The sequence below is a fragment of the Oncorhynchus mykiss genome, chromosome 3 (genome assembly GCF_013265735.2).
Source record: "Oncorhynchus mykiss isolate Arlee chromosome 3, USDA_OmykA_1.1, whole genome shotgun sequence".
In the NCBI taxonomy this organism is placed as follows: Eukaryota; Metazoa; Chordata; class Actinopteri; order Salmoniformes; family Salmonidae; genus Oncorhynchus; species Oncorhynchus mykiss.
Genome location: NC_048567.1, coordinates 49,877,857 through 49,902,315, shown reverse-complemented (window position 1 = coordinate 49,902,315; position 24,459 = coordinate 49,877,857). Strand labels below are relative to the sequence as shown.

Here is a 24,459-nt window from a genome sequence, read left to right as displayed (position 1 = left end):
GTCCACTTAGAGGTTGTAGGATTCAGGTGGTCTATGATTGGTATGGGGAGGGTGGAGGGGGTAGAGAGACAGATCTCTCTTGATTCAGACATTGACAAAATTGCAATTTGCCACTAAATAAGATGAATGATGCGGCTGGTTGAGTGACTGGCTGATTGAACAGGTGGAGGCTGTAGGGAAATGGATCTGCCTGGTCCCATCATTGCCTTAGTGGGGAGGGGCAGGTGTACAGTGGAGATGGGGTGTTGGGGTGTGATGCTTGGCCATCTGGAAACTCATTGCAGTAGCTAGATGGGATAGATGTTGTGGATTTGTTGGTCCAAAATTACCCTCAGAGGGAGACAAAACATATTTATTAGAGATCAAACAGGACAACTTTAGTGACAGTTTGATTACTGTATTTGACATGTAAAATCATTGTGTTTTTCTCAAACTACTCGTATAGGATTCCCGAATAATTATTCTGGAAAGGACATTATAATGTAACACAAGTTAACCAATGGGACCCATATCAAATATCCTGATAGCCTGATTGTCAATATATCACAACAAATGGCATGTTTTGGGAAAGCAGCCATATGCTATTACTGTCTAATAATATGGGAAGTATTGCACTGTAAGATATTTCAGTGCCAGATTAGCCAGCCATGTAGAGCTTATAACATGTGAGGGATGACAAAGAATGTGACCCTCTCAAATGACAGCTATCGGTGGTGGCTCATAACATGTGGTGTCAGCGAACAACAATACTGTTCCCCATTACAGAACATGAAGAAGCAAGTCAGCGTTGCCATTATTCTGACCACGTTTTGAAGTAGTACAGAAATCAATGTTGTCACCTTGCTAGCTGCTCACCCTCTATTCGAAGACTCAAGACATTGGATACCCCAGATTTGATGGGCAAATAACACAAAAATGAATCGGCTGCTTTTTGTTTCTCATCTTCTTATCATTCTTACAGGTAAAGCATATTCTAACCATGCCTGTTGGCTTACTGACTGTTCTTCTGTCGACTATAACATACCTTTGCCAGGATATTTTAGGTGGTAATCTATCCTAAACCAATATTTGAATATCTTACAAATCTAATTCATTCATGGGATATCTACATCAGATAATTTCTCATTGATTCTTGGTCATGCTTTATCCTTTAGTTAACTATAAGATTTAAAATCTTACTTGATGTATATCTTAGCTAAGCTAGTGACTGCTGGATATGCTGGAATAGTTTAAAAGGCATCCCGCATTAGGCTCTGATGATTGACAGGGGCATGTGTGCTCTATCTGTGTTTGACTCCACAAGTCGATTGTTTCGTGAAATACACTGTATATTTGTAGCCAATTTTCATAGATTTACTGTTTTGAATGTCTCAAAACGTCTTTCAAGCTCTCGGGGTACGTTCTTGCGCAAAATAGGTTTCATTTCAAGGGCAGGCAGGCAGGAAAATGAAATGGGATACCGCTCCGGCATGGGTCAAATATGTAGCGGAAATAGCGGGTGTCACGTCTGAAACACTATCTGTATTGACAGAGCTCTCATCTCCATCACCTCCAGCATCCCACGATGATAGTATACCACTGGTCTATAACAGTGTATGATTCAAAGTAATTAAGGAAGGAAGGAATGAGGGAAGGAAGGAGGGAAGCCCTTTAATAATAAATATACTATTTGCACTTACATGAACCACTGTCTATCAGTCTTCTGATGCTGTAAACCCCAAACTGTACCATGCGAGCCATACACCAAGCTGTCTCTGGTTTCCTTGGAGGTTCTGCCTGGGGCTCTGATGATGAGACCCGTCTGGTGAAAACCCTGTTCACTGGCTACAACAAGGTGGTGCGTCCTGTCGCTCACTTCAAGGACCCAGTGGTGGTTACAGTTGGCCTGCAGCTCATTCAACTCATCAGTGTGGTAAGAAAGATATCACACCATCCCAAATCAATCAATATTTATCATGCAATTCACATCACTGTCAAACACTATGTAGAAACTCAAATCAATTCTCTCTCTCTGCAGGATGAGGTCAACCAGATTGTTAACAGCAATGTTCGACTGAAACAGGTTTGTTTCTGCCATTTCCTGTATCAACATGGCAATATAAATATGAGATGAAAGTATTTTTCTTTCTGGCTATTTTGTAAGAGAGTAATGGTAAGGAAGTTGTAAGTATGGATAATTAATAGAAGGAATTCCAGAATTATTTCTGAACATACAGTGAACAATCCCTATAAACCGTTGATTTATATACATTTTAAAGAAACTGTAACAAAACATTATCTGGAAAAAGTCCATGTTGAAATGATCCCCTCTTTGTCAATTTCATCTGAATCAGACTTCATTTCATGAACTTCAAATAGTCTATCTGAAATGTTCTTTGTATGCTCTTTGTACCTTGTACTGTCATTTTACAGCAATGGAAGGACGTGAACTTGCAATGGAATCCTGAGGATTATGGTGGAATCAAAAAGATAAGAGTGCCCTCCACTGACATTTGGCGCCCTGACCTCGTTCTCTATAACAAGTAAGATTCAGGCCATATTTGCATCAAATGTCTTTCTTTTTTACCATTCTCTCACTGTGATAAAATGTCACCAGACAGACTGGATGTCATGATGTTTCCCATCTTCCCCTGTGCATAGTGGGTAAGAGCTCACATAGCATCGGGCTAAATCTGGCTTCTATATCACAGGTTCCCCCCACACCATATGCCTGCGTCTGACACACTGCTGTTTCTCCCTGACAACCAGCTCCTATGCTACAGCAACCTGTACCAGTCTCAGCTCTGGTTGGTTGGCCTGTGTGGATGCTGGGATGGCAGGGCCATGCCAAGCCCCAGGCAGGGACGTCCCTCTGTGTTAACATTATCTCCCGTGCTGATGCCCGTGTTTGTGTGTGCCCACAGTGCTGATGGTGACTTTGCCATCGTTCACGAGACCAAAGTGCTGCTGGAACACACTGGCATGATCACGTGGAACCCCCCTGCCATCTTCAAGAGCTACTGTGAGATCATCGTGCTGCACTTCCCCTTCGACCTGCAGAACTGCAGCATGAAGCTGGGTACCTGGACCTATGATGGCAACTTGGTTGTCGTCAATCCCGTAATAATCATCATCACTATTTTGTCATATTTCTCTAATTGATCCCCTGTGTATCTCCTGTGATACAGCTGTGTATACACATACAGCCCAGTGCCGATTTGACATATTGTTCTAAGTCCCATTACAAAACACCCCACGTCCTAAAACCTTCCAATAAGGTTGTGCCGTTTCTGGTCAGTTGCTTCCTTATTACATTTTGATTACCTGTCTCCACCAGGACAGCGATCGTCCTGACCTGAGTAACTTCATGGAGAGTGGAGAGTGGGTGATGAAGGACTACCGCAGCTGGAAACACTGGGTGTACTATGCCTGCTGCCCAGACACGCCCTACTTGGACATCACCTACCACTTCCTGATGCTGCGGCTGCCCCTCTACTTCATCGTCAACGTCATCATCCCCTGCATGCTCTTCTCATTCCTCACTGGCCTCGTCTTCTATCTGCCCACTGACTCTGGTTGGTGTTGCATCACTTCAATCATTTCAGTTCGAAATCCCTTTTATTTTTCAAGTGGCTGAAGATGAACTGAAATATATGTTGTCATCATAGCCGCGACATTGATCGTTTACGTTGTGGTTGTGAAGTACCTGTATCAGCTGGTACAACTACATGCTTGTCCTCCTAACTGTCTCTTGGCTTCAGAAGTTCCTAGTAGCTACATTAGCTGTACCAGTGATGTGTCTCGGCGAGCATCTGGCCCTGTTCCCAGTGTTGAGGCCTGCCTCATTACCCAGAGACCCTGTGTGCTGCCATGTCTGTGAGCAGGCCTTTCCTTTCATGTATAATACATCTCTGGCTGCCTAACTCGGATGGGGCTGCTGCTACAGTATGATACTGTGGAGGGGCTGAGATGCAAAATGGTTTACTGATTTGACTGAACAGCAAAAACAACACATAGTTCACATTCTACTGTAGAATCTCTGTGAATAAGTTTTGGGCACACACCCCAGCAGACGTGTGAAGAATAGCAGGAAATTGGCTTCTGGTTGTAAAGGTGTTCAACTAAAAATAACACATACTAGGAATTATATTGTGTCTGTTTGCTTACCTGAGGTTGTTTGTGTGTAAGCCTATGTGTAAGGAAGGCTACATGGGATGGGACAAATTAAACAACTAATTTCTTTGCTCCTGCTTGTAGCTATGGTATAGGCAATATTGTTCAGGCTCCAACTCACAGTTCATTTGTTAAGAGCAGAATTCCTACCTATCTAGTGGAGGACTGAAAGAGAGGTTGGAGGAGCTCAATTGGACCAAGCCTATAAGAGTTGTGACAGAGGCTACTCCTCCCTGTGGTCAGAATGAGTTAGTGCCCTAAAGGGTGTGATGCCACTGGCAGTCTCTAGCGATCAGTCTCTCTCTGAAGCTGCAGTGTGCAGCGATGCAGAAGATCAATTATCATAATGATCACTTCACTCACTTCACACCCTCTTGTAATTAATCTGAGAGAAGGGGACCAACCAGAGGGGGGATTAGCTCCCCAAGTCCTGAGACCAAATGACTATTTATTGATTTTTTTTTTTTCATTTTTCAATTAAATTGTAACGGGTGTCACAGTTGAGTTGCACTGGAGCAATGTTGTGACTGTAGTATTTGCTTTACCCATTCTTACCTCGTTATTAACTGCTCTCACAGTGTTCAACAACAGTTAGATGTTATGAAGCTCAGTTGTCTCCCTATGAGCATGTGTTCAGTCTGTCATGAGCCTGGGTTCTCCACTGAACTGTTCAAAGCTGTCTGCGCGCTGTATGAATGACTGATTTAGTATGTGACAATTCTAATTGTGAAAATGATAACCTTATGTCACAACGGAACATAGTTTGCATTCATCGCAAGCTCCAATTGTGCCTTTCTTCATAGATGAATGCTTCTGTACGCGCCTGCTTTTGCAGACCTGAGTTTTGTGAACGTGTGTGTCCTCAGGTGAGAAGATGACTCTGAGTATCTCTGTCCTGCTGTCTCTGACTGTGTTCCTGCTGGTCATCGTTGAGCTCATCCCCTCCACATCCAGTGCTGTGCCGCTCATCGGGAAGTACATGCTCTTCACCATGGTTTTCGTCATTGCCTCCATCATCATCACTGTCATCGTCATCAACACCCACCACCGTTCCCCCAGCACTCACACCATGTCCCCCTGGGTTCGCAAGGTGGGAACAGCTGGTACATTTCTAACTATTCGTTTTTTGAAATCTAAAAAAACATATGAAGGGTCTTAGAGTTAAGTTAAATGTCTGCACTCGCTACTGTAAGTCGCTCTGGATCAGAGCGTCTGCTAAATGGCTCAAATGTAAATGTTAAGTTTGAATAGCATGGTGCTTTGCTAACAATGACATTTGGGTTCATTTGCAATGTAAATGACATGACACAGACAAAGGACTACTTGTGCATTCCGATTTGTGAATCTTATGAGTGTGTGAGAGTGTAAAAATGTATCTATTTTTAAGCATACAGTATTCACAAATTGTTCATGAAACAACATGGCAGACACACTGGTATCAAGTCTTCATAATAGTACCAACAAAAAAGTACCCTCCCCAGTACTGCCATCTAGTGACAGAATATAGATGACTGAAGTTGTTTACTGTATAACTGTATAGTTGACTGTATTTTCTGATTTGACCATGATATTGTTAAATTGAGGAGCCAGATAAGTGTCTGAATTTGGCACATTGTAGGTATTTTACCTGTCCTCAGTATAACTTCTGTTCTTATTTTTTCTTCGCAGATTTTCATTGACACCATTCCCAACCTCATGTTTTTCTCAACAATGAAACGTCCGGCAAAGGAGAAACAGGATAAAAACATCTATGGTGCTGACTTTGACATCTCAGACATCTCAGGCAAGCCCACCCCTACTGCAGTCACCTACCAGTCCCCCATCACCAAGAACCCCGACGTACGCAGTGCTATTGAGGGGGTGAAGTACATCGCTGAGACCATGAAATCTGATGAGGAGTCCAACAGTGTAAGACTCTGGAGTTCATTTCCATCCTTGCCACAGATTTCTCCTTAAAGTATCCGTTTACGTGTTTCTAATTGCTCTCCTCTTTTCCCAGGCTGCTGAAGAGTGGAAGTTTGTGGCCATGGTGCTGGATCACATTCTGCTGTGTGTGTTCATGGGGGTGTGTATCATTGGCACACTGGGGGTGTTCGCAGGCCGTCTCATTGAGCTGAGCATGACGCCCTAGAGGTCTGCGGTGTGTCATGTATAGTGCCAGACGTTTTAATTGACCTGACCAGGAAAAACCTCTGGGCCTAAGTGACTCTAAAAGTCAAATATTGCTGTGTGTAGACTTGCTTGCTGCTGTTTTTGACCCTCCTGTTAACAGTATAAACATGCATTATTATTGGGTGGTTTGCAATTTGTCACACCCTGATCTGTTTCACCTGTCTTTGTGATTGTCTCCACCCCCTCCAGGTGTCGTCCATCTTCCCCATTATCCCCTGTTCTCTGTTTGTCTGTTGCCTGTTTGCTTTCTTTTGTCAAGCTCACCAGCAGTTTTCCTTCTGCTCCTGTCGCTCGATTGTTCCTGTTTCCTAGTTGACCATTCTGTCTGCCCCTGACCCTGCCTGCTGTCCTGTATCTTTGCCCCACCTATCTGGATTACTTACCTCTGCCGGCCCTTGACCTGCCTTTTGCATGCCCCTGTTCTATTAATAAACTGTTGTTACTTCGACTTTGTCTGGGTCTTACCTGAAACATACAATTAGCTCAGATTGCTGGGTGCATGCATGTTTATCCATATTTTCACTAATGTGTGTTAATTTTCGAGCAGTTGAGCCACATTCTAATCAAGTTTATTGTAATCAAGGTATTTGTTCTAGTTCCTCAATGCATTTTTTAATATGTTTTCATGAATCTATAATTCAGTATTTAATAAATAAAGTCCATACTTGACCCTGGTAGTCAATTTTCTATATCTGTATACTAAGTTGGATTTTGTGCATACTTTGGATAAAAGAAAAATCCTTATTGACAAGTGAAAGAACAATCCACGCTAGCGAAAATGCAATAGCATCTCAACAGTACTGCTGCATGTGAAACATTGTGGAACGTTGAGGTCTGAATACTACAAAAGACTGAATTTTGACCACGTGATAGGCCCATGTGCAACATTCGGCTAAATCGTTTCCCCCCCGGTCCCCCCATGTAGTCTAATGTGATTGGTGAAGTAGTTTGCTGTCAGAACAAGAAGGAAATTGCGGGGTGTTGTGACATAGAGAGAGAGATACCGGTAAGTTGTCTTGTATTTTTTTACAGTCACTTGTCAACGGGTCTAAATAGCACCCCGTATATTGGCATTTGGCAAACTAGCGTGTCATGTTTTCACCTATTTATAAATAGCGCACGTACTAACTGGCTAGAGTTAGGTGAATTGGCTAGCTAGCTAACGTTAGGTTATTTAGTTAGCCAACCCTCTCGAACTCCATGCCTTGATTATCTGTAGGTACTGGTAGCTAGCTACGTTAGTTGTCTTTTTAAAGAATGGCGCTCTATTTTTCATCAAGCTAATAGCGATGCTAGCCATTATTATTATTTTTTTTACCATACATACATTAGCTCAGATTGCTGGGTGCATGCATGTTTATCCATGTTTTCACTAACGTATTATAGAACAGTTGATATGTATTTTAAAAAAATGTGTAAGTGATACGTTGTATCTAGCATTTTACGTTGTGAGAAGGATACATCGCTACAAAGTAGCTACTGTTATAGACTGTTTACGAGTTTATGCTTAACGTTGACGTTACATCTAGAAACCCCGGTAAATGGTGGTTATACCTTGGCGTCAGGACTCAACTTCGTGAGTCTGTTGGGACATTCAGTGGGCTGAAAGGTTCACCTATGTAACTACCATGTATAAATGGTTCAAATCGAAATCTAATAAAATGTTGTTTGTCACATGTGCCGAATACAACAGTGCTAACTAAGTTACGAGCCCTTTTCCAACGATGCAGTTTTAGAGACGCCAAATTGAAATTGTAGTTTGACTGTTCTCCAAGTATTTTAGATTTTCAGTAACTGGTAGTGACACCAGCAACACCATCAGCGTGGCCAGGCATGAGAGCTGATATCTGAGGATTTAAACCACCAGCGCCACAATGGAGGTCCCTGCCATCAGTAACAACTTCAACCTTTCAAATGGGGACTTGGATCCCTCGGACACCCCTCCCACCATGTCCATTGACAAGCTCTTCCCAGCACTCCTGGAGTGCTTTGGGATCATCTTGTGTGGCTATATTGCTGGTCGAGCGAACATCATCACATCCACACAGGCCAAAGGATTGGGGAACTTTGTGTCCAAGTTTGCCCTCCCAGCATTGCTCTTTAAGAACATGGTACTCTTGGACTTTGGGAATGTCATCTGGCCATTTTTGTGGAGTATTCTCATCGCCAAGGTGTCTGTGTTTTTCATTGTGTGTGTGATTACACTACTGGTTGCCAGTCCTGACACTCGCTTCAGCAAAGCTGGCCTATTCTCCATCTTTGCTACTCAAAGCAATGACTTTGCTTTGGGATACCCGATTGGTGAGTCTTTCCATCCGTTCAGTTTCAGTCCTTTTAAAATTGATAGCCTCCTGGCAGAACCCCAGAACAAAGGAAATATGTATTTATGTCATACTTTAAAATCTTGTTGGTTTGTGACAAAAAGTTTGATTCACTCTGCTCTCCTCCCTAAAAGGGAACTTCCTGAACTGTACCTTTCTTCACAGTTGAGGCCTTGTACAAGAACACACATCCAGAGTATCTACAGTACATTTACCTGGTAGCACCAGTGTCCCTCATGCTTCTCAACCCCATTGGGTTTGCCTTCTGTGAGATCCAGAAGTGGAGGGATCAGAGAGACCGGCAGCAGAGCAAACTCCAGATAGTGGGTGTGGTCATCCTGCAGGTTCTGAAGAACCCCATGGTCTTCATGGTTGTTATTGGCATTATCTTCCACTTCATCCTGGATCAGAAGATCCCTGCTTTCATGGAGCAGTTTGTGGACGGCCTGGCCAACTCTTTTGGAGGAGCAGCTCTGTTCTACTTGGGCCTCTCCATGGTGGGCCAGTTGGGGAAGCTCACCAGGTCCACGGTTGTAGCCCTTATCCTGCTCATCACAGCAAAACTGTGAGTGTTTACAGGGATTTATGATGGATTGTTTTGAGTTTAAGAATGTTAAGTTAGATTATTACACATGTAGGCTTCTATTATTTAATATTCATAATAGCCTACAGTTCATACACATTCATACTGCACTTAAACACACTGTAGACATAGTGTCAGGACATGAGACCACATCTCCTTGTAATTAAGTGTTATGTGTTCTGTGTACTGTTATTGACTCAGACCTAACTGTGGATTCGTATTGGTCTGCTACACACCAGGCAACCTCGGCACATGACTACCATTTTTGTTTTGTGTAATACAAGCATTCTTGAATACTGGCACCCATCCACGTTTCAGTATTTTTGACCTTGAAACCTTTATTTATTCTCATGCAATCTTGAAGGGGGAATCTGCATTTCAAACGATAACAAAGCGGAAACCCCGCCACTGTTTTGGTAAAGGGCTGAGGGCTGTCTAGACTGTCTCAAAATGGGCAGCCTACAGAGAACAAGAGAAAATAAACCGTCCTAAATGAAAAGCTGCTCTCTGTGTTTTACTAGCATCGTGATGCCTTGAAGACGTTAAACTGAGGCGACATTATAGGAGGAAGTAAGCCTCAAGTCCATGACAATGGAGTAGGCTAAAGCACAAACAGATCTGGGACCAGGCTACGAGCCAGACCCTTGAAAATATAGTCTCTTCCTTCTTACCTGACGATTCCTTGTGAATGAATCAGGCATTTATCTTGTAACATTTTGCAACCGCAACATTACAATGAAACCTAACAGCGTGTTTGATCTTCCGGAGGTTGGTGATGCCGTTAATCTGTCGAGAGACGGTGGAGCTGCTGGACGCTGACAACACCAGCTCTAGTCTCGAACACTCCAGTCTCTCCAACTATGCCTTCCTCTATGGAGTCTTCCCTAGTGCCCCCAGTGTGGCCATCTATGCTGCTCACTATAACATGGAGCTACAAGTTGTAAGTCATCTACTCTCTCCTATATGGATAGAAGTGTATGTCATATGAAGACATGGACAGTGTCACATGTTTGTGTATTGTTTTCTAACAGGTTACCTCAGGGATGGTAATAAGCACGTTTCTCTCAGCTCCCATTATGTATGTTTCTGCTTGGTTGCTGACAATACCATGGATGGACCCTAAGCCATTGATGGATTCTCTGCAGAATGTCAGCTTTAATGTCAGCATCATCAGCTTAGTTGCACTGGTGAGTTTTCCCCCTGCCTCCCATCATTATCAAAGATCGATCATTGACTGTAATCTTTACTTTTCAACTGGCTTTGTGCTGGTTATTTATTTGATTTCAGGCAGGGTGGTCGGACTTCAGGAAAGTATAACCTACAAGCAGGTGTTGATTGTACTAAAGCTTATTTTCACATTATCCCATTCATATTGTGTTATTTGGGGGCAGTTGGGGGGGACAGTAGTTATCAGGTGATACTGTTAGATGATACTGTCTAGACTCGGCTACGTTGATTCAGTATTGAGAATGGAATCAATGATAATGAAAAGCTTAGAGCAGGAAGTCTATGAACAGTAGAGGGTGGAGATATGACTTGCAACCAGGCAGTTCAAAGTCATCAGCAGGATGTCTGTCTGGTGCCAATGATATGATACTTGAGGCTTACTTCCTCCTATAATGTTGCCCCAGTTTAACTTCAAGGCAACACGACACTAGTAAAACACAGAGCAGCTTTTTGTTTAGGACAGTTTATTTTCTCTTGTTCTCTCTAGGCTGCCCATTTCTTGACAGTCTAGACTGGTCATATGACCTTTCTTATAACCTGTGATGTAGTTTCACTGAATGTTACTGCTCTCGAATGCATGTGGTATTTATTGGGACCTGAGATGATGAAATTGCCATTGCCGTTTACATAAGTATGCTATCCTTTTCTGTATGGTATGTGTAGACAAGCATATCTAATGCTGAGATCTCTTATCTCTTTGTTACAGGCTTGGACAGTTACTGTCATGTTCCTGAGTAAGAAATTTAAGAGACTACCTCACATGTTCACCGTCAACCTGTTCTTGGCACAGGCAAGGCTTGCCTTTTGAATATCTGTTAGTTTTCACAAAAACATCCATCCCATATGCATATTGTATCAGTATGTCCATTGAATAATGTTGTACATATCATATTGTCCATAGTACTAAGCCAAATTAGCAATATCACTGTCTAAATGTCGCTTTAGGATTGCGCGCTGCTGTCTATTGACGTTTTGCCTCTCCGTGCGTCCAGATTCTAGCTTGTGTTAGCATGATCATGTGGAACTTTGTCGTGAGACAAGACCGCTTCATTGGACACGTGTTGACATTCACACTGTTGTACGGCTCACTGTACAGTACTTATGTATGGCCAGGTATGTCTGTCACACACACACACACAACTGTCAACATTTTATAATACCACCCTTTTCTCTTATAGTATGATTTTGTGTTGGTATGTTAACATACTGGGATTTAAAAAAAAATGTGAATGGTGAGGTGTTTAGCAATGATTCTCTCACCATAGAGTCCATGTTGCTTTGTTTTAGGTCTGATAGCACTTTCCCTTGTGTTGATGAAGAGAGGTGGTGAGCTGAAGGTTGCGCCAGGCTTCCTGGTGATTGCAGGCTGGGGGTGAGTCATGAGCTTTCCACTGAATAATTGAATTATTGGAAACCAAGGGACCTTTTTTGTTGAATCTGTTGCTCAAACACAGTTCGTATGTGATGTCAACAGAGTCCCAGCCCTTGTGGCAGCAGTGCTCCTCGTAACTGGGGAGAGGATGCCCGACACCATCGATTCGGCTTTCTTTTATGGAAGACCGCAGGTGAGACCCGACTGGGGAAAGAAGACATCTCTCATAGAACATGACCTCATCATCCTGACCTTCTCTTTGTGTCTTCTGCAGATCATCTGCACCTCCGTTGTGCTTGCCTTCAGCATAGTGCTGGGCGGGTGCTCTTTGGTGGGCCTCCGTCGAGGCACGTGGGACTCAATGTACCATGTCCTGGAGAGAGACTCTATGCTAGGCACTATTGAGGATCTGAGGCTCCCGACTGACCCAGATACCCAAACTATCCCAGATATCCGTGACATGTTTGAGCCAGCCGGAACTGGAAGCATCAACATAGGTATATGTTAGCTGGATTTATGTCATGTCTATAATAGTAGTTATCAAGTATATGATACGGAGTACATTTTTTCTTATGGGCTATTGTGTGTAGATTGACGAGGAACATTTTTATTTAATCAATTTTAGAGAGGTTGTAACGTAACAAAATGTGGAAAATGGAAGGTGTCTGAATACTTTCCGAATGCACTGTAAATACAAAAGTATGTGGACACCCCTTCAAATGAGAAGATTTGGCTATTTCATCCACACCCGTTGCTGACAGGTGTATAAAATCGAGCACACACCCATGCGATCTCTATAGACAAACATTGGCAGTAGAATGGCCTTACTGAAGAGCTCGGTGACTTTCAACGTGGCATCGTTATAGGATGCCACCTTTCCAACAAGTCTGTTAGTCAAATTTCTGCCCTGCTAGAGCTGCTCCGGTCAACTGTAAGTGCTGTTATTGTGAAGTGGAAACGTCTAGGAGCAACAACGGCTCAGCAGCGAAGGAGTAGGCCACACAATCTCACAGAACGGGACCAGCACTCGGCGCATAAAAATTGTCTGTCCAACGTCAGCACAAGAACTGTTCGTCGGGAGCTTCATGAAATGGGTTTCCGTGGCCAAGCTGCTGCACACAAGCCTACGATCATCTTGCGCAATGCCAAGTGTTGGCTGGAGTGATGTAAATCTCGCCACCATTGGACTCTGGATCAGTGGAAATACTTTCTCTGGAGTGATTAATCACGCTTCACCATCTGGCAGTCCGGCGGACGAATCTGGTTTGCGGATGCCAGGAGAACACTACAATAGTGCCAGCTTGAAAGTTTGGTGGAGGAATAATGGTCTGGGGCTGTTATTCATGGTTCGGGCAAGGCCCCTTAGTTCCAGTGAAGGGAAATCTTAACGCTACAGCATACAATGACATTCTAGACGATTCTGTGCTTCCAACTTTGTGGCAACAGTTTGGGGATGGCCCTTTCCTGTTTCAGTATGACAATGCTCCCGTGTGCACAAAGCGAGGTCCATACAGAAATGATTTGTTGTGATCGGTGTGGAAGAACTTGACTGGCCTGCACAGAGCCCTGACCTCAACCCCATCGAACATCTTTGGGATGAATTGGAACGCAGACTGTGAGCCAGGCCTAATCGCCCAACAGCAGTGCCTGACCTCACTAATGCTCTAAGTCCCCGCAGCAATGTGGCGGCTTGTGGGGCGGCAGGTAGCCTAGTGGTTAGAGCGTTGGGCCAGTAACCGAAAGGTTGCTGGATCGAATCCTCGAGCTGACAAGGTACAAATCTGTCGTTCTGCCCCTGAACAAGGCAGTTACCCGGTAGGCCGTCATTGTAAATAAGAATTTGTTCTTAACTGACTTGCCTAGTTAAATAAAGGTTAAATTATTTAAAAAATGTTCCAACATCTAGTGGAAAGCCTTCTCCGAAGAGTGGAGGCTGTTACAGCAGCAAACGGGGCACCAACTCCATGATTTTGGAATGAGTTGTTTGACGAGCAGGTGTCCACATACTTTGGGTAATGCAGTGTATCAGTCACTAACAGTGTGTCTGCTCTGTGGTCTCCTTCAGGTCCGTGTGAGACTGGCTGTGAGTCGCCAGGCTGTCTACTGGCCCAGGAGGAGCAGCAGGTGGCTGACAGACAGGTGGCCCGCCATGTGCTCTTATGCCTGCTACTGATCGTCAGCCTACTAGCTGTGAGTGACTGACTCACTATTACAGAATGACGCTGAGACTGTTACTAAACCCTATTATACTGTACTTTACTGACCTCTAATTTTCTTTACTGTAATGTGCTGTCCAATTTTGTGAAACAGAGGTCTTTGATTGGTTTAGATTTGGACTGACAAAATGTCAACTACTTTTTGACGTCCATGGACATCCGGTGTCCGTCTGTGCTCAGTGGTTGAGGACACTGGTTACAGTAAATGGAAAGCGAGGGGCCTCGTGGATGGGTGTCAGTAAGAGCCGGGAGAGGTGACATTAACCCAATGAGTCCCACCGCCATGCCGACACGATTTGGACTTCTAACCCCTTTTAAACATTGGGGGTTTGAACTACAGACTTCTTGGTTGTATCATTTGGATTCATCCATTAATCTGTGATTTAAAAAACAAAATGTAGAGTCCGAATGGTTTCAGATACAAATTTCTTAAAAGCTATTTATGAAAAGCTGAGGCTCACGCACACACGCACATATTTTACTCTATAACACTCAAGCTACACAAGAGTTGTCAGAAGGAATGGGGTTCTTCTAGAAGATCATAGAAAATCCAAGGACAGTGTCTGTAATACTGTAATAAGCTCACATAGTTGCTGTCACAAACTCCAATCTCCACACAGTTGTCACTGACTAGTTTGATATTCATTTCCCACTAAACAAACAAACAATAAATTCATTTTTTTATCAGGTTTTTGCTTTGCCGGACCTTTTAACTGTTTTTTTTAACCTTTATTTAACTAGGCAAGTCGGTTAACAAATTCTTATTTCCAATGACGGCCTAACCTGGACAACGCTGGGCCAATTGTGCTCCGCCATATGATACTCCCAATCACGGCCGGTTGTGATACAGCCTGGAATCGAACCAGGGTCTGTAGTAACACCTCTAGCACTGAGATGCAGTGCCTTCGACCGCTGCGCCACTCGGGAGCCCTTTATTGACGTGTTTCTTTAAAACTCATGAATGTAACTGTTTATCATTGTTTTGTGTTCTACTTGTTATCCTGAAAATGAAAAGGTAAATACTTAATTTTGAGGCTAAATATAATGCAGATAAATGAAAAGCCCCCCCCCCCCACCAAAATTCAGGGGTCTCGGGACTGATAGGGTTAACTGGAGAGAAAAGAAAGGTAGCCAAGGAGAAAGGCTGGGTGGGAGAGAGGGAAGGGTTGTTCAGACTGTTTTCATAATTATCAGCTGAACAGTATGCCAGTGGAAGGGAGGGCAGTACAGGAGCCCCAACTGTGGTTTGTGACTACTATCATTTCCCATTTTATCTCATTTAATTGCAGTCACTCTGTTACTGATTTTTTTTTTATTCTATTTTGGATTTCATAACAGAATGACACGTTTAAATCCCATAAATCATTAACAAAATTGTTATCAGTAAAAACACTATAATTGGTAGGTTTACCTTTTACTTGTTACTTCAGTGAATTTTCATTATCCTCCCTCATGAGGGAGAGAGATTTGAATATATCTTAAATATATGTTTTTTTTTATATACAAAATGAGAAGACAAGGCAATATTTCACAAAATTAAATGTAAATGTTGATATTAGTTGGTAAGGGTCTTAAAGGGATAGTTCACCCAAATTCCAAAATGACATATTGGTTTCCTTACCCTGTATGCACTAAGCAGTCTATGGGCAAGCTATGACATCAATCCCTGCATTGGTTTAGTTTCCCTGGCACTGTTTCCACATTCTAACGTTTTAGCATTTGTGGCACAAATCCATTCAAGTCATGGGACTGGTATTAGCATTTTTTTGCACATGTTCAGAACATCTATAAGTGACTTTGTTAAGCTTCACAATCATTTGTAGATACTTTCGGGTGATTTGGACATAATGCGTGAAACATGTAATATCGGTACCATGACTTGTATGTGATTAGTGCCACGTGGAAACAGTACCAGAGCAACTTAACCAAAGCATGGATGGCTTTCATACCTTGTCCATAGACTGCTTACAGGGTAAGGAAACCAATGTGTAAATTTGGGTAAACTTTCCTGTTAACTTCAACATTGTGTTTTGGTGTTTTTCTAATACCTTTTTTAAGGTTTGACCAGAAATCAAAGCCTTCGCTTATTCCTAATTTTAGGATGAATGATTGGAAAATGTATATGCCTTCATTTCTCAAAAATATCCTCTTAGCTTTCGTTTTGACACCAAATTTGTGGTGCTCCTATGAACTTCACATGTTGGCGCTCATGGGTCCTTTTACATGGAAATGACCTTGTGCGACAGAGCCTGTATGTTGAGTTTTTTTTTTTTTACGGCTGTCCTTCAATTTTGGGCAAGTGTGACAATCCCTGTTTCAATCTCTCTCCCCTGTTCTAGAACCTGTCCAGCTGTCTGTGGTGGCTCTTTAGTCGAGTTCCTGGGAGACTTTACTTAGAGCTGCAGTTCTTCTGTGCTGTGGTCAACTATGGACAGGTACCGTATATATAGGTCTCCATAGACACATTGGGATTTGGAGCCACCGAATTTACTCAATGGTGGTGGTGTTTACATATGTGTTTTGCTGTTCTCAGGGCTTCATCTCGTTCGGGCTTTTTGGGCTGGACAAACATTTGATAATACTGCCATTTAAAAAGAAGTAAGAGGCTCAATGACATGCATTTCATATGATCGAGTAGTGAGCTGTGTATTGAATAAGAAGCCTTGAGAATATTTTTTTTTTTTTTTGACCTGTGCCCAGGATATCCTGTCTGTGGCATAGAAGGAAGCCAGAGGAGCAGCCTCAACTGGTTGTATCTGATGACATCATGATGACCTGCACTCAGTTCATCAGATACCACAAAGAGCAGTGTGTCCGGGACATTGTCCAGCAGAAGAGGTGAGGGGTCAATTAGTCAACTAACAGGGCTGCTCAGGGATTCAATAGACCCTCTGCTTTTACTGTGTACCCGCTGTGTATTTCCTAAAACGGCTCACAGTATATATGAAACCTCCCACATTATGCAGTAATTCACAACTTTGCTTACGATTGGACAGTCTGACACAGTTTGTGTAACTGCATTATACCCATTGATCATCACTAATATGAATACATTTTTTTTGCATGAGTTTTGGTGCATGGGTTGTGTTGAGCACTTCTCTTGCGTTTGTTTCAGTGTGCCATCCTAGCTACAGTTCCTATAGAAAGTATTCACACCCTTTACTTTTCCCACATTTTGTTTTGTTACAGCCTGAATGTAAAATGGATTATATTGAGAGTTTTTTTTGTCACTGGCCTACACCCAAGACCCCATAATGTCAAGGTGGAATTTTATTTGTTTTATGTCTTAAGTCAATAAGTATTCAACCCCTTTTTATGAAAAGCCTAAATAAGTTCATCAGTGAACATCTGCTTAACAAGTTACATAAGTTGCATGGACTAACTCTGTGTGCAATAATAGTGTTTAACATGATTTTTAAATGACTACCTCATCACTGTACCCCACACATACATACATACAATTATTAAGGTCCCTGTCGAGCAGTGAATTTCAAAGAGGTTCAAGCACAAAGACCAGGAAGGTTTTCCAATGCCCTGCAAAGAAGGGCACCTATTGGTAAATGTTTTTTTTTTTTAAGCATACATTGAATATCCCTTTGAGCATGGTGAACTACAAAGATGCAGGCGTCCTTCCTAACTCAGTTGCCGGAGAGGAAGAAAACCGCTAAGCAATTTTACCATGAGGCCAATGTTGACTTTAAAACAGTTAGTTTAATGGATTTGACAGGAGAACTGAGGATGGATCAACAACATTGTAGTTACTCCACAATATTAACCTAATTGACAATGATAAGAAGGAAGCCTGTAGAGAATAAAAAATATTCAAAAACATGCATCCTGTTTGCAACAAGGCACTAAAGTAATACTGTAAAAAATGTGGCAAAGCAATTCACTTTTTGTCCTGAATACAAAGTGTTATGTCAAAGTGCAATACAACAGATTGCTTAGTACCATTCTCCATATTTTCAAGCATAGTGGTGGCTGCATCATGTTATGGATTTGCTTGTAATCATTAGGGACTCTGGATTTTTTTCAGGATAAAAAATAAACTGAATGGCACTAAGCACAGGCAAAATCCTAGAGGAAAAACTGTTTGTCTGCTTTCCACCAGACACTGGGACATGAATTCAGCTTTCAGCAGGACAATAGCCCAAAACACAAGGCCAAATCTATGCTGGAGTTACTTACAAAGAAGACGGTGAATGTGGCAGAGTTAGTTTTTACTCAAATCTGCTTGAAAATAAATGGCAAGACATGCAAATGGTTGTCTAGGGGGTTTAATACTTATCTAATCAAGATAGTGTTTTGTTTTACAAATTCCACTTTGACATTTTAGTATTTTGTGTCGATCTTGACAGAAAATGACCAAATCAATTTGAATCCCATTTTAATACAACAAAATGTGAAAAGGGTGTGTGAATACTTTCTGAAGGCACTCTATCTGCTCCCTCTCTCTCTCTCTCTCTCTCATTCCTCTTGGACCTGTCAGCTGTGGGGAGTGCCTAACTGGCCCGTTGGTGAATCCTTCCTCTGACACACAGGTGTGGGGAGAGGACAGTGGCGGACACTTTTCTTGGCAGTGAGCTGGTAGAGTGGCTGTTGCAGGTGGGTCTGTCACAGGACCGAGGAGAGGCGCTGCTCTATGGGATCCGGCTGCTGCAGGGTGGGGTGCTCCAGCACATCACCCAGGAGTATAGCTTCAAAGATGGCAACCTGCACTACTGCTTCACAGCATAAGGTGGGCCCTGGTTAGGCCCAGTCTCTGTTTTCCAGAGGCACAAGATGAAAAAGAGATCAGCTATCTACCAGACCTGAATCTAGGTCGCTACCTACATAGCACTAGCAGTATTGGTTGACTTGAAGAGTCTGCTGATAATTTTGCTTTTATTGTTTTGTTTTGCACATTGAAATATGCATCATAACAAGCATTGAGCACTTGTTAGTTTTCTTTTAAACTGCCTATTTTTTTTTTTTTTTTGTGGGGGGGTTTTGTATGGTACTGTATGCATAACGAGATTTAAGTTGTCAAAGAGGCAGAGGTAATAATGATCGGCCCAAATTACTGATGTCAAATATCTTGCATTATCGTCTCAAGTTATACAGACCAGCTTGTATCCCCTTGATGACACTCATATACCATAAGGCTCAGATTTGTATTTATTTAGTTTGGATGACAAGAATGGTATTTGTCAGGTATTGAAAATGCAAGTCTGTAATGGGCCTCTCGAGTGGTGCAGAGTTCCAATGAACTGCATCACAGTGCTAGAGGCGTCACTACAGACCCGGGTTCGATCTCGGGCTCTATCATAACCGGCCGTGATCGGGAGTCCCATAGGGTGGCGCACAATTGACCCAGCGTTGTCCTGGTTAGGGGAGGGTTTGGCCAGGGGGGCTTTACAAGTAGGCCGTCATTGTAAATAATTTGTTCTTACCTGACTTGTCTAGTTAAATAAAATGCATGTTGCTGTGTATTCTAAATACACTTAATTTGGCCATAATTTATAACTTAAAATAGATATGGCAGCTAGATCTATTTTCATTATATTTGAATAATGTAGACAGAATGGTGTCAAATTTTATGGATGCATAATTTTATTGTTTGAATTCTCTGTCCGTTTGTACATTGTTAGTCACACGCGATATCTCGGACACCATTGGGTGATTTTGACAACTTGATGAATGATGCATCTTGCCATAGAGACCTGGCATTTAAAAAATTACACTAATTGGCCCAAAGGGGGCGCTGTGGTAATCAACTGAGAACTTTGAACAAACATCTCCTGTCCCATAATTTTGTACATGCAGTGCCTTCAGAAAGTATTCAGACCCCTTGATTTTTTTCCCCACATTTTCAGTTACAGCGTTATTCTAAAATGAATTAAATAAAACAATTTCCTCAGCAATCTACACACAGTACCCCATAATGACTAAGTGAAAACAGTTTTTTTTTTTTTTTTTTTTTTTTTATGTGTTAAAATTAAACATTTACATAAGTATTTAGACCCTTTGCTATCAGACTTGAAATTGAGCTCAGATGCATCCTGTTTCCATTGTTCATCCTTGAGATGCTTCTACAACTTGATTGTGGAGTCCACCTGTGGTAAATACAATTGATTGGACATGATTTGGAAATACACGCCTGTCTATATAAGGTCCCACAGTTGACAGTGCATGTCAGAGCCAAAACCAAGCCATGAGATTGAAGGAATTGCCCATAGAGCTCCAAGGCAGGATTGTGTCGAGGCACAGATCTGGGGAAGAGTACCAAAAAATGTATGCAGCATTGAAGGTCCCTAAGAACACCTCCATCATTCTTAAATGGAAGAAGTTTGGAACCACAAAGGCACTTCCTAGAGCTGGCCGTCCGGCCAAACTGAGCGATGGGGGAAAAGGGCCTTGGTCAGGGAGGTGACCAAGAACTCGATGGTCACTCTGACAGAGCTCCAGAGTTCCTCTGTGGAGATGGGAGAACCTTCCAGAAGGACAACCGTCTCTGCAGCACTCCAGCAATCAGGTCTTTATGGTAGTGGCCAGACGGAAGTCACTCCTCAGTAAAAGGCACATGACAGACCGCTTGGAGTTTCCCAAAAGGCACCTAAAGGACTCTCAGACCATGAGAAACAAGATTCTCTGGTCTGATGAAACCATGATTGAACTCTTTAGCCTGAATGTCAAGCGTCACGTCTGGAAGAAACCTGCCATCATCCCTACAGTGAAGCATGGTGGTGGCAGCATCACGCTGTGGGGATGTTTTCAGCGGCAGGGACTGGGAGACTAGTCAGGATTGAGGCAAAGATGAACGGAGCAAAGTACAGAGAGATCCTTGATGAAAACCTGCTCCAGGACCACAGACTGGGGTGAAGGTTCACCTTCCAACAGGACAACGACCCTAAGCACACAGCCAAGACAATGCAGGAGTGGCTTCGGGACAAGTCTCTGAATGTCCTTGAGTGGCCCAGCCAGAGCTCCAACTTGAACCAGATCGAACATCTCTGGAGAGACCTGAAAATAGCTGTGCAGCAACGCTCCCCATCCAACCTGACAGAGCTTGAGAGGATCTGCAGAGAAGAATGGGAGAAACTCCCCAAATACAGGTGTTCCAAGCTTGTAGTGTCATACCCAAAAATACTTTAGGCTGTCATCGCTACCATAGGTGCTTCAACAAACTATTGAGTAAGGGGTATGAATACTTAAATATAATTTACATAAGGTTTTTTATTTTTAATGAGTTAGCAAACATTTCTAAACAGCTTTTTCTTTGTCGTGGGGTGTTGACTGTAGATTGATTGAGGTGGAAAGAACTATTTCGTCAATTTTAGAATAAGGCTGTAACGTAACAAAATGTGGAAAAAGTCAAGGGGTCTGAATACTTTCTGAAGGCACTGTTGTATATGCAGCCCCTCATGAGCAACATGTTTCCCATAAGGACCTAAACTCAGCAAAAAAAGAAACGTCCTCTCACTGTCAACTGCGTTTATTTTCAGCAAACTTAACGTGTAAATATTTGTATGAACATAACAAGATTCAAAAACTGAGACATAAAATGAAAAAGTTCCACAGACATGTGACTAACAGAAATGGAATAATGTGTCCCTGAACAAAGGGGGGGTTAAAATCTAAAGTAACAGTCAGTATCTGGTGTGGCCAACAGCTGCATTAAGTACTGCAGTGCATCTCCTCATGGACTGCACAATATTTGCCAGTTCTTGCTGTGAGATGTTACCCCACTCTTCCACCAAGGCACCTGCAAGTTCCAGGACATTTCTGGGGGGGGAATGGCCCTAGCCCTCACCCTCTGATCCAACAGGTCCCAGATGTGCTCAATGGGATTGATTGCCTGCAATGACAATATGATGCTGTGACACACTGCCCCAGACCATGACGGACCCTCCACCTCCAAATCGATCCGGCTCCAGAGTACAGGCCTCGATGTAACGCTCATTCCTTCGATGATAAACGCGAATCCGACCATCACTCCTGGTGAGACAAAACCGCGACTCATCAGTGAAGAGCACTTTTTGCCAGTCCTGTCTGGTCCAGCGACGGTGGGTTTGTGCCCGTAGGCAACGTTGTTGCTGGCGATGTCTGGTGAGGACCTGCCTTACAACAGGCCTACAAGCCCTCAGTTCAGCCTATTGCGGACAGTCTGAGCACTGATGGAGCGATTGTGCATTCCTGGTGTAACTCGGGCAGTTGTTGCCATCCTGTACGCGTCTTGCAGGTGTGATGTTCGAATGTAACGATCCTGTGCATGTGTTGTTACACGTGGTCTGCCACCTCGAGGATGATCAGATGTCTGTTCTGTTTCCCTGTAGCGCTGTCTTGGGTGTCTCACAGTACAGACATTGCAATTTATTGCCCTGGCCACATCTGCAGTCCTCATGCCTCCTTGCAGCATGCCTAAGGCACGTTCGCGCAGATGTGCAGGGACCCTGGGCATCTTTATTTGGGGTTTTTTCAGAGTCAGTAGAAAGGCGTCTTTAGTGTCCTAAGTGTTCATAACTGTGACCTTAATTGCCTACCGTCTGTAAGCCGTTAGTGTCTTAACGACCGTTCCACAGGTGCATGCTCATTAATTGTTTATGGTTCATTGAACAAGCATGGGAAACAGTGTTTAAACCCTTTACAATGAACATCTGTGAAGTTATTTGGATTTTTACGAATTATCTTTGAAAGACAGGGTCCTGAAAAAGGGATGTTTCTTTTTTTGCTGAGTTTATAAGCTCCGCCCATTCAATATTTTTTTTTTATTTCTGCATCATTCATGGGGGACAACATGTTTACTGATGCCTTGTTAACTTATTTTAATGATTCTAAAAATATATATATATTGGGTTTTTTAAATACACAACTATAATTCCCATTTGTTTTGGTTTTAGGTTTGTGGAGAGAGTACAATACCGACTGTGCCAGATGAAATGCAATATTCTTTATTGTTGGAGTCATGTTACTTTTTCCTTAATGGGATTGTGCTTATTACTGTTGCTAATAAGGTAATTGAGCCATGTATTCACCTTGTTTGGCATTATGAATGTTTGAATGTTTTTCATGTCACTTGACTAAAAGAGAATGTACGGTATCATGCACTTTGAAGCTAACTAATGCTGCATGTTCTTCTATGATTCCCAGACTGTTTTTTTAACAAATAAACTGCTGTATTGCCCCTCTGGCTTATGCGATTCCTTTTATACTGGGTTAAAACAGAACTGATGGATACATGTTGTGGTAAAGTGCGGGTGTGGCTCTTCCTGCAGGGCCTTTCAGGGTGGAACAGGATGCCTGAAGACAATATGACAATGAAAAGATGTCCTGTCTTTTTACTTCAAATAAACCTATACAAATCACTCAGTAAACTGCTCAGTGGTAAAACAAGGCCAAGCTCTTGCCTCCACTACTGTTTCGTATACTAAGTGTATTATTTTGCATAGTGGGACATGCAGGAGTTGGTCTTGAAACAACCATTGGCCATTTTAGATATGAAAGACCGATCTTAATTTTACTGTAAACCAGAGATGACAATTATTTGTTTATGATCATGGCCTTATTTCTATCACAGCATAATGGATGACTCATATTCCATTCACCCAGCTAAATGTAACATTGATTGGTTCAGGTTACGACATGACACTCATTTTCCCAATACCCATCATGAGGTTGCTACAACCTAGCTTATGAATGAAAGTTTACAACGTAAGTGCACAGGTCGAGACAAAAAATGTGAGTAATCAAGGTGACAATGACACGTTCAATACAGCCTTGCCCACTATTGCCTGCATCTCACTGATCTAGGGTTTAATCGTTAGTCCAACAGTTGCAAATTAGAGTTTACAGTGCCTTGCGAAAGTATTCGGCCCCCTTGAACTTTGCGACCTTTTGCCACATTTCAGGCTTAAAACATAAAGATATAAAACTGTATTTTTTTGTGAAGAATCAACAACAAGTGGGACACAATCATGAAGTGGAACGACATTTATTGGATATTTCAAACTTTTTTAACAAATCAAAAACGGAAAAATTGGGCGTGCAAAATTATTCAGCCCCCTTAAGTTAATACTTTGTAGAGCCACCTTTTGCTGCGATTACAGCTGTAAGTCGCTTGGGGTATGTCTCTATCAGTTTTGCACATCGAGAGACTGACATTTTTTTCCCATTCTTCCTTGCAAAACAGCTCGAGCTCAGTGAGGTTGGATGGAGAGCATTTGTGAACAGCAGTTTTCAGTTCTTTCCACAGATTCTCGATTGGATTCAGGTCTGGACTTTGACTTGGCCATTTTAACACCTGGATATGTTTATTTTTGAACCATTCCATTGTAGATTTAGCTTTATGTTTTGGATCATTGTCTTGTTGGAAGACAAATCTCCGTCCCAGTCTCAGGTCTTTTGCAGACTCCATCAGGTTTTCTTCCAGAATGGTCC

At 42.5% G+C, this 24,459-nt stretch overlaps 2 protein-coding genes across 5 annotated transcripts; both read left to right on the top strand.

Annotated features, from left to right (window-relative positions):
• Nucleotides 1–740: 740 nt before the first annotated feature.
• On the top strand, nt 741–6,989 carry LOC110520121 (acetylcholine receptor subunit alpha). 2 transcript variants are annotated; one of them, XM_021597196.2, is made up of 9 exons: nt 741–961; nt 1,770–1,912; nt 2,018–2,062; nt 2,413–2,522; nt 2,904–3,099; nt 3,317–3,554; nt 5,019–5,242; nt 5,821–6,060; nt 6,152–6,989. In XM_021597196.2, exons 1-9 carry the CDS (start codon nt 916–918, stop codon nt 6,281–6,283), a joined length of 1,374 nt encoding a protein of 457 aa, XP_021452871.1. In that variant the 5' UTR covers nt 741–915; the 3' UTR covers nt 6,284–6,989. The 2 variants fall into 2 exon arrangements, with proteins under 2 accessions (XP_021452871.1, XP_036830343.1); XM_036974448.1 differs by having other exon boundaries at nt 1,699–1,912.
• A 216-nt stretch (nt 6,990–7,205) lies between these two features.
• On the top strand, nt 7,206–23,206 carry LOC110520120 (G protein-coupled receptor 155a). 3 transcript variants are annotated; one of them, XM_021597193.2, is made up of 16 exons: nt 7,206–7,330; nt 8,100–8,625; nt 8,811–9,210; nt 9,997–10,168; nt 10,260–10,415; nt 11,162–11,245; nt 11,448–11,568; nt 11,743–11,827; nt 11,930–12,020; nt 12,102–12,324; nt 13,893–14,017; nt 16,383–16,478; nt 16,577–16,641; nt 16,744–16,881; nt 18,585–18,781; nt 22,923–23,205. In XM_021597193.2, exons 2-15 carry the CDS (start codon nt 8,199–8,201, stop codon nt 18,778–18,780), a joined length of 2,379 nt encoding a protein of 792 aa, XP_021452868.2. In that variant the 5' UTR covers nt 7,206–7,330; nt 8,100–8,198; the 3' UTR covers nt 18,781; nt 22,923–23,205. The 3 variants fall into 3 exon arrangements, with proteins under 3 accessions (XP_021452868.2, XP_036830342.1, XP_021452870.2); XM_036974447.1 differs by lacking the exon at nt 18,585–18,781 and having other exon boundaries at nt 22,923–23,206; XM_021597195.2 differs by lacking the exon at nt 22,923–23,205 and having other exon boundaries at nt 18,533–19,991.
• The last annotated feature ends 1,253 nt before the right edge of the window (nt 23,207–24,459 follow it).

What these genes read in the sequence shown, in the direction of transcription:
- LOC110520120 (XM_021597193.2), top strand. Translation starts at nt 8,199, where the DNA reads ATGGAGGTCCCTGCCATCAGTAACAACTTCAACCTTTCAAATGGGGAC. An exon ending in CAGTACTTATGTATGGCCAG is followed by an intron (nt 11,569 to 11,742) that starts GTATGTCTGTCA and finishes GCTTTGTTTTAG; the next exon opens with GTCTGATAGCACTTTCCCTT. An exon ending in ATACTGCCATTTAAAAAGAA is followed by an intron (nt 16,642 to 16,743) that starts GTAAGAGGCTCA and finishes ACCTGTGCCCAG; the next exon opens with GATATCCTGTCTGTGGCATA.
- LOC110520121 (XM_021597196.2), top strand. Translation starts at nt 916, where the DNA reads ATGAATCGGCTGCTTTTTGTTTCTCATCTTCTTATCATTCTTACAG. An exon ending in CTATCTGCCCACTGACTCTG is followed by an intron (nt 3,555 to 5,018) that starts GTTGGTGTTGCA and finishes GTGTGTCCTCAG; the next exon opens with GTGAGAAGATGACTCTGAGT. An exon ending in CTGATGAGGAGTCCAACAGT is followed by an intron (nt 6,061 to 6,151) that starts GTAAGACTCTGG and finishes CTCTTTTCCCAG; the next exon opens with GCTGCTGAAGAGTGGAAGTT.